Below are 9,997 nucleotides of genomic sequence, written 5' to 3'. Positions count from 1 at the left end.
TCTTTAATTAGAACCAACTAACTAATTGGGCTATCAAAGGGTTAGGTTTTTATTGGTTTGGGTATTGTTTCGAGATGACTAAAAATTTGTGGTTATCCTGTGGGATAGTTTGGAGTGGAATCTTTGGGGTAAGTTTGAGGTCAACAAAATCCTAGATGGGCCTAAATAATTGTGAATCTTTGGTTATGGGAGGTTGAGTAAGGGATGGGATGAACTAGACTTGGTAGGAAAAGGAATGTGATGAGCTAGGCTTAATATTGGGAGGAGTTTGAGATACCCAAACTAACCCCAAGGATGGTAAGGAAAGCCTGCAATTGGGTCTTGGGATGGTTAAGGTTAAAGAAAGTGGGTTCTAGGGTCTTGAGGCTAAGAGAGAGGGGGAAAGGATTGTTGGTTGAATCTTGATAAATTCTTGAAGGGATCGTGGAATTCTTTCAAGAATTTGGTTATTTCTTTCTTTTCTCCCCCCCCTTCTTTTCTTCTTCTTTTTTCCCCCCCTCTCTCTCTCTCTCTCTCTCTCTCTCTCTCTCTTCCGCATGTCGGATCTACCACAATAATCAAGGGAGGGGAAAAAGAAGAGAGAAAGGGAGGGGGGAAGATCTGCCGCAAGGTAGAGGGAAAGAGGAGGGTGGCGGTGCTGCCGCAGGGGCTAGGAGGGCAGGGGGGAGGGTGTCTAGGTCTGCTGCAGGTAGGAGGAGGAGGCTGTAGGGGCTTGCGATTGGAGGGGATGCGGCTGGGGTTTACTTACTAGTTTGGGAGGCTGCTGTATTCTTGAGTTGAAGGAGGAGATCACCAAGAACAATGCTGTAATTTCTTAAAAACACTTTCAGCCCAGGTCTCCCCGGTACCTTCCAGACTCCAAGCCTTCAATTCATTAATCTTCAGCCGAATTTTATAAGGTGTGGGAGGCTATATATAGCCTTACAGCTTACATTAAAGAACTCAAACTCGGACTAAATCTTGAAAACCTAATTGGACTTGATCACAAAATGAATATTCCAAACAATTGTAAAATTCTAACTACTTGCCAACTAACTAGGACCACAAAAAATAACAAAATAAAATACTAATTATCTAGAAGGAATTTGCAAGTGGGTTCCACCTAGGACTCCTAATTAACTTAACCTTCCTTATCAACTTAACCATGACATGAGTAATTAAAGAAAATAAAATAACTCTAGACTCCTTAAGAGGTAAGGAATCTAACTGGACCTAGGACACCACAAGGGGGAAATACCCCCTAGAGCATTCAGCCAGGCCTAGTTGCCGCAAGCCTAGGGAGCTGTTTTGGGGCCTTATTAGGCCTGCTGACCCTGGTTACATCATAGAGTCCATGTTTGATTTCCTTCAATAGGCGATAAATAAGTCTCCTAGCAATTTAATCAGCAAGTTGAATTGATTAATAAAATTGATTAAGTGTTGAAGGCAAGCAATGGAGTCATGGGTACCCTAGAGGGGCCTGCAGGAGCTTCAAGAAGATTAAATTCTGCAGAAAATTTCTAATTTCCAGCATCCCTAATTTATCCCCAAGTAAGTTCCAGCTTCCCCTCTCACATGCCAGCCCCTTTCCCTCTTGTCTTCTCTCTTCCCCAAGCTTCCCCTACCCCTTCCAAACCCCATTCTGCAATTACACCCACCTCCCCCCATCCCAAGACCTCTTTCCTCCCCTCCCCAACACTGGCAGCAACCCTAGGACTCCCCCTCCCCATTACATAAACCCTTTCCTTTCCCTAGCCCTAGCCCTAGACTTCTAAGTTCTAATCCCAGCCATTCCCCCTTCATTTTTCTTCTTCTTTTCCCCCTCATTAGCTTGCTGCAACTTCTGGAATTCCAGGAAACTAAAAACCAGAATTGCAGCAAGTATTCTAGAACCAATGGAACCCTATTCCCTTCAACTAAACCCCTCCCCTCTTGAAATTGGAACCTAATCAAAGTCCCCCCTACCTACGATCCTAAATTCCAGCCCCCTCCCTACATCTAAAACCCTAGAGTTTCTGCAACTTGGTAGGGAACCCTAACCTATAAGTTTTAAAACCCTAAGTACCTTAAAACCCTAGAATCCCCAAACCATAACTTGAAAATATAGATCTGTAATCAGTGAAACAGCAAGGTTTCAAGCTTAAAAGTACAAAACCCTAGACTCTAAGCCTACGAACCTAACCCTAACCCTTGCATGCACCTATCACCTATAAAACCAGCCCAACTACCTTCAACTGTCGGGTATTACAGCCCTTGAAGACTGCTGATTCTCAGTAAGAGTATCCTAGAGTGACCTAGATCTAGGGCCTACCTCAATTAATCAAACCCTAGATCTTGGTTCACCTCAGATTGCCATTTGAATCTTATCACTAATGGCAGCTCCAAGTGGTTGTGAACATAACCAGAGTATGTTCGGATTGATACACACCAAACCCCGCAATCGTCCCAATTATCACAAATTGGAGAAGTTAGCATACGTATGTTAGAACATGGAGTTAAGATGAATATTTGGCTTTGGAGAGAACATGGGATCAAGTAGATGTCAAACTATTCTACCTTGACCACTTCCTTGATGAGGAAGACAATTAGAGAATGGATAGCTGGTAACCCAATCTGTCAGTGATGAATCAACAAACTAAGGATCACCAACCCATTAACCCTGATATAATAATCAAAAGCATCATTAAACAGCTTGATGAATACAAAACAAAAGCTCCATCACATTCACAATATCCTAATTTGACAGTAGAGGAAGGGTTTGATTAAGATGACAAGGTCAGGTCGTAAATATGGAAAAATTCCGCAAAGTTAATATGACAGTGATGATTCTAATGAAGGTGACGGAGATGGTAGTGATGGTGGTGGTGGGGGTGGCAGCAATGGTGGGGGTAGTCATGGTGATGGTGGTGGCAGCAATGATGGGGGTAGTCATGGTGATGGTGGTGGAGGACCTAATGGTGGCAGTGGTGTATATGGTGGTGCTGCACTTGGTGGTGATATGTAGTTCAGATAAGAGGTAGGGTTTATGCATGCAACCAGGCTTATGATCAATTGATCTTGCTAGTAGAACATACAAGCCAAAGGATAAGCGCTCCCAACCTAACTATGAGGATACTATGAGTCGCATGGAGTCACTTAGTATGAGTTCAGATGGTCTTGCTGCTCCCTTAAGCCGTGGTCCATACCCATCCCCTGACTCTTCTGGTTATGGACATTCTACTAGTAGTTCTTCTTACTGATGCTGCCTCACTCAAGTATGGCAATCTTTATGATACTGCTTTACTTGAGTATGGCAATCATCCAAGATCTCTTAAGGCTAGACTAATTTCCAGGCCCAAATCTAGATTCAGAGTATAATGTATGGGATGGTCTGAAAGGGTTCCTTAATTGGATTTACATCAATAGCCTCTAAATTCCCTAGTTGGATCGATTAGAATGAAGAGTACCCAGAATCATGGTTATCAAAGCATCCGCCTAGGCGCACCTAGGCGGCATAGCAGTTTTTGAACCGCTTAAATTGCGACCGCTTAACTAACGAGCTGATTTCTTGCCAGTTTTTTGCTTAGGCACTAACGCTTCGCCGCCTTTTGCTCCATATTGCCGCCTAGATGCTAAATCAGCCGCTTTTTTTACATTTTTTTAATTTGTGCATATTATTATTTTTTAATCATAATTTATTCTACAATGCCGTATATAAATTTAAATATGTGAGCCATTTCAGAATCAAAGCCCAATTTGCAAATGAACTCCGAGGCCCAAAATGTCCGTCGGCAACAGAATGTGAAGCATGAGCCATATTCAACATTGATAATCAATGAATCATTAAATAAACAATGACTTGGAAATCGGAATAATGAGATCTATTAATTTATCATGTCGGCACTGTTTGGTTAAAAAAAGGGGAAAATGGATACATCAATTCTGATTCCAATTTGAATATTATTCATGTATATTTAACAAAAAAGTCATGTTAAAAATAATTCATGAGCCATATTCAACATTGATAATCAATTAATCACTAAATAAACAATGACTTGGAAATCGGAATAATCAGCCATATTCATAATTGTGATTCTTGAATGTTTTTTTATTTTTATTTTTATGAATGTGATTGTTGAATGTATGTTTAGTACTTTAGTTTATTATAAAAAGTATTTGTATTAAAAAATAATTTAAAAGTAGTTAAATTAAAAATATTAACTAAACCGCTTTGGTCACTTTATTGCCGCCTAAACGCCAAGACGGAGCCCCAATCGCTTTGATCGCTTTGCCACTTTAATAACCATGCCCAGAATGATGGGTATTAGTTTTGGAGAGGTTCACAGTGATGGATGTATGGAGGGATAGGGCAGCTGTTTGAGATATGGGATGGAAAATTCTTGGAATAAGGTGAAAATTTGATCAAGGCTAACTGATTGACTAGAATCTATTCACCAAGTTTCATGGATTTGGATGGTGGAATGTGGAAAGATTAGGTTTCTTAGTTTTGGAGGGAAATTGGGTGATGAAAACGAGAATGACAAGATCAAAAGATTGGCTGGTCTGTTTGGGCTAATGTTTGGATTGAAGGTAAGGTGATGAAGTAATGGCTTGAAGTTGGGTGAAACTAATAGAAGGTTAGGGAGATATGGCAGTCCTAGGTTTTGGATGGAAGAGAAGGGATGAACCAGGGATGGGGCTCCAAAACAGAAAATAAAAAAGGAGGAAGATGGGGATTGATGAGGGCTTCCAATAATACTTGAATGGAGCCTTATGGATGCTACTATTCACCTGAGGAAGGAAGACAAAAGCTGTCTAAATAGCCACAGTCAAGAGTCTAAGCTTGATTACATTTAGAACCTTCTTAAGCCTTGGGTCTTCAAAGCCAATTGACAGAATCAGCACTTAACACATAAGAGATGCTTGAAGGAACCTTTTATTCAATACTCAAAAAGTCAAAATCTGATCTCTCCCCATCAAGTGGAGGGTCTATTTACAAAATATGAGCTGGAATTCCTAATCTGATTTGAATTCGGGAGCCTTATTCTAATTAACTTCTAGTACTACTAGGTCTTTATGGTTAGACCTGTACAAGGAATGACTTAAACTAATAAATAACCTCATGTTTTTAGAAAAGAAAGTCTGGCCTGCCTAATATGCTCCCTCAAGTGGACAGAGTTCCAATTCTGCCTCTGGTTCTATCAACGACAGTAAAGAAATGAAACAAAACTATAAATAAGCTCCTGGGGAGCAACTCTAGGGGATTCTCTTGGCCCTCCACTTCGTCTTGGACTTGGAGGGCTTGAACTGCATCACACTTATATGGAGAGGCGCAACTGTAAGTTAGTAATGTACCGGAATTGGCCAATCCAGAGTATTACACGAGATTCAATTATGAGGGAGAATCACACTTCCATCAGTTTTATAATTCGGGTCAGTATTGTACATATGTTCAACAAGTGTGCAACATCATATTGGTACCTCCCATTCAAGAAGATTCAACATATGGCTTTGAACATCACCAACAGTGGTCACAGCATTAGAAGCAATAGTGCATATAAGAAATCCCATCTTTGATTACTTATTTCAATTTCATACTTCTAGTTTAACGCAAATAGTTAAATATATAGCATTATTCGTTAACTGTTTATGCACGTTGGAATAACTATTTATTGCTTATATCAATCTTTTTTGTTCAAATTAGACTATTTCCATATATATTGTTACCAATTCCATCCAATTCTGCACCCGTCGATGCATATTGGCAATTAGATGCAATACGAACTGAAATATCTCCTAAAATCATCTGACTAATACATTAATGATAAGAAATACTTTAAACCTTGACTACACTATCTAGATGATTTTCAGCTCTGCTGAATATTATTTCACATTTTAGTCAGAGACAGTTGAAAAATGGGCATCCTAAATCCCTTTTTCTCTAATATTCAGAGATAAACAAAAGATAAATAGGTAATCACATAAGGGCTACAATGTACCATACCAATCTTAGCATGATGCCCTTCCACAAGGTCACCCAAGCCAATCTCCTCCCAAAAGTCATCATCCCACCCACAAGCTTCCATATCTCTCGAGAAGTCTTTCTCATTCATTTGTTGCATGTGAGCATGACCAAGATATGTCCATTTGCAAACAGTGGTGCAAAGGCTCCGAGTATCATCTCCAGTTGCTCTATAAAAGTAAAGTGCAAATAAACAATAAATTCATTACTGAAATAACCAATCTGGAAGACAGCGATCATCAATATCAATACAACCACCCACCAAATCATCAGCCTAGTTGACATATATACCTGTATGATAACCAATCGCTCAAATCCATCCACCTAAATGCCATTGACCAGGACTCTTTCAAATTTTCTTTGACCCATAAAAGCTGCAGTAAGTAGTTTATCATCCATACATTAAAATACAATCATATCCATCAGATTTCGAGATGAAAGATGCAGAAGTGCTGGATACAGATACATGGCATCATGAGTTGAATCAAACAATCAAACGAGATGACAACTAGTTTACATTATTCAATTTTGACCACGAACACCCTTTGTGATGAGTAAAAGAAACTGTAAAAAATTTAAATATGACAAAAGAAAAGGAATCAACTTGTATTCAGAATTATTTTGTGTCCTCCTTTTTTATATTTCAGAGCATACTGCTCATAAACAAAGGATAATATTTTAACATTCAGTGTGAAAATCAAATTACAAAGTTGAATCCAAGTACTCAGATGCTTTCATTTGCTAATTGGTCATTATGGTAAACCATATGACATCATCAAGAGAATGACTGAACTAAATTGATCTTGACTAAGTAGTCAGATAGAAAACAAAAGACTTAATGCCATGGTCGAGCCCCATTCATGCGAAGTACATATAAATGAATAAACAACATAGCAACGTAGTGCTTTCAAAATGCTACAATCTTCTGCTGAAGCACACCTTTGGAGGCTGCATCTCAGGGGAAAGGGCCCCACCACAATACTGCAGTACAGGTGAGTTAGATGAATTGATTCGTTCAGCTTGCCTTACAGCTCTATGGTCCATCCACACTATTATATTTCGTCTTGCATCACCACTCCAAGAAACCGTAACAGGAGAACCATCAGCATCCACAGCAACTGCAAACAGAAACAGAACTACTCAGTTTAGGCCACATATTTCAGGCCACAAAAACACAGTAGCGATGTACTTGTCAATAAGGATAAGATATCAATTTGGGTTTCAGACCTAGAGAACAAGTAGCCGTAAATCCCAAACTAGTTACATCTTCACCAGCAACATTTGCATGGACGCAAGCTGATTTCACAGCGGCACAAATTGCATGCCAGATATCGGTCGAGGATTGCTGATGTACAAAAGAAATTTTTAGTTGTAGGTTCATAGCTAAATTCTAAATATATAAATTATGGCACTTTATTGACAATATAAAATATATATACATACAAAATTCAGATATATATTTGTTTCTGTGAATCCAATCATATATTGTAACGCTATAAATATGGTACATTTTGGAAAACCAAAGAGTTCATTATTTCAGTGGCAACGGTCTTCTCTTTCAGAATGTTCCAAATACTTGATACAGTCAACTAGATCCAATAGACCAATAAAATTTCCCTTCACTTCCGTAAGCAAATACTAGGCACATGATAGTAAAACTTTTTGTCACCTCAATACAGTCACCATCCTTCCAAATTTGTATAGGGCTACTAGCTGAACCAAGAAGCTTTCCACTTTCATCAAAAAGACCTGGAGTAAACACATGCATGAATTTTGAGCAAATTTATGCCCATCAGTAAAGAAAAAAACAAGTGCTATGGAATTCTCGATGTTCATAGGGAACCCAATGCGTTGGTCAATTGGATGAACCAAACTACTCTGAATTCCACATAAACATGGAAAAACGCATCAATTCAACAGAAAATTCTTCAATAAATTCGATGGTGAATGATAAAAAACAAATAAAATTTTTCCATACTGACATTTCCAATGAGCATCTCCGAGTTCCACATTAAAAATGGAAAAAGAAGCACCCTATTCATGGAGACAATTACAATAATTTGAACGAATACCCCATTACTGCCTTGTACAGATTCACAGACGCAGAACCATTAAAATCCAAAAATATTAAGTTAAATTAAAGAAAAATGAAAACAGAACGGAAATTTTCAATGGAAATCAACGTCAAAATAAAATACTTACAAGAAGAAAAAAATATAGAGAACACAAGCCAGCCAAACCAGATTCGTCTCCAATCAAGAATCAGTTAACACTCAAATCAAATTTTAAACGTAAGTGAAACACAGACCTGCTCGAGCGCTGCCAGTGCCAACGTCAACGCCGAGAAAGATAGAAGGAGAAGGTGGGGCTGTGTCCGCCATCTCGATGGAGATGGAAGCAGCGGAACTGTGAGCAGAGTAAGAGAGGACAATTGCAAACTGGAACGGTCAAGGAGGCGGGGAACTGTATCACCGGAGATGACTCTCTAACCAGTTGGCACCGTTTTAATCCTTTTCTTTCAAATGGTTTCAGAAATTTTATTATTATTATTTTATTTTTTGAAGAATCTGAATCGGATCAGAATTGGTGGATCTGATTCGCGATTATCTCCGATTCCAATTCAAACATTTCTTGACCGATTTTACTTCCTTTTCAGCAGAATCAGACTTGCCTTATGAAAAATAAGTGGGATCCACCATACAGATCGTTACCTTCCAATCAACTCCATTCGAGAACATGCAAGATGCCGGGCTAAGGGCCTTTTTTGTATCAATTCTCATTTTCTATTATGAGAATTTTTTATTATTTTAAATTATTTGGCATCTATTATCATTTTTATTTTTATTTAAAATAATAGAAAAACCTCCAAAATCCACAATATACTTTTTATCTTCTAAACCATCGTGCATGTTTTTGTCCAATAAAACCTCCTAAGGTTATTTAGGTCTACCAAAAACAATTGCCCATTTAGCTCCTTTGGTCTATGTCAAATCACTCTCCGTATTGGAATATATGTAAAAAGTTCTATCAGAAGTGGTGTAACCTCAAATGACTTTCTTCTAATTTATCATAAGAAACAATCCCTCTATATTAAATTATTTTTCATTTTTCTAGTTCTTCTTGGCTTAAATCCATAGAAAATTAGGATGTCTTAAATTAGGATGTCTTAAATCCATGGCTTAAATTTCTTCTTGACAAATTAGGATGTCCAATCCACCCTCAGGTGATACCATAAACAACTACTCACTCATAAAAGACCCTTTTTATTTAGGTTCTCTTTACTCTTTAGTATATTTGAAATACAAACATAAATAGAAGTGTTTGGTATGAGTTGTGGTTTATTTAATTTCTTAACCGATGTAACCAAGTCCACATTTTTCCCTTTTTCTTTTAATGTGAAGAAGACAAAAAAATCTGATGAAGCTAAAAACTTCATTTCTGGAAGAATAATTACAACCTAAGTACTATATTACATACATACTGCATTCTGGGTTGTAGTGTTTTACATAGGCATGAAAGCATACATAAAGATCAATGTATGGAAAGGTACTAATAATTACATTTCCCATATCATAAGTTAACCAAAAAAACAAACATGTGTAGAAGATAAGAAGGCCTAGGATTCTGAGATGGAATTGGGAGCTTCTCCTCCAATTTCATCGAGTTAATCTAGAGCTGCTGAATTGTACAATGTTCAGATTTTGCTTGGTGAATACCTACTACAATTCCTCCAGAGTCGCTACTTCCTTGGAATCAAAAGTGCAGGTGTCTACCCATCTATTTACAACTTTGTTGTTGTGGATCAAAAGAGAATAGATTGGTTGACTGTCCACAAAGCAATAAGTCTATGTTCTTTGAGAAGAGTACAGTTTCAGACGGAAGGAAATTCGACCTTTGAATTTCAAGGAGATCAAGGAAGAGTTAGCAATAAGATTTTGACTACAATGATTCAAGTGAATGCATTGGTGGAAAGTGCTTCATCTGAAAGTAAGATCAAGAAAGAGAAGAAACTTGAGG

The 9,997-nt window shown here is 38.2% G+C and overlaps 1 protein-coding gene across 1 annotated transcript; it reads right to left on the bottom strand.

Annotated features, from left to right (window-relative positions):
- Positions 1-3,395: 3,395 nt before the first annotated feature.
- Positions 3,396-8,478, bottom strand: LOC148998874 (uncharacterized). Its single transcript, XM_089141650.1, has 6 exons — positions 8,289-8,478; positions 7,650-7,729; positions 7,208-7,325; positions 6,920-7,098; positions 6,272-6,354; positions 3,396-6,150 (listed from the first exon to the last, which is right to left on the bottom strand). The coding sequence occupies exons 1-6, from the start codon at positions 8,359-8,361 to the stop codon at positions 5,907-5,909; spliced, it is 777 nt and encodes a 258-aa protein (XP_088997776.1). The 5' UTR covers positions 8,362-8,478; the 3' UTR covers positions 3,396-5,906.
- Between the last annotated feature and the right edge of the window lie 1,519 nt (positions 8,479-9,997).

Source organism: Hakea prostrata, unplaced genomic scaffold (assembly GCF_041222555.1).
Source record: "Hakea prostrata isolate BN-2017 unplaced genomic scaffold, UWA_Hpros_2 contig_103, whole genome shotgun sequence".
NCBI lineage: Eukaryota > Viridiplantae > Streptophyta > Magnoliopsida > Proteales > Proteaceae > Hakea > Hakea prostrata.
The sequence above is the reverse complement of the archived record's forward strand: the minus strand, read 5'-3'. Positions and strand labels throughout refer to the sequence as shown.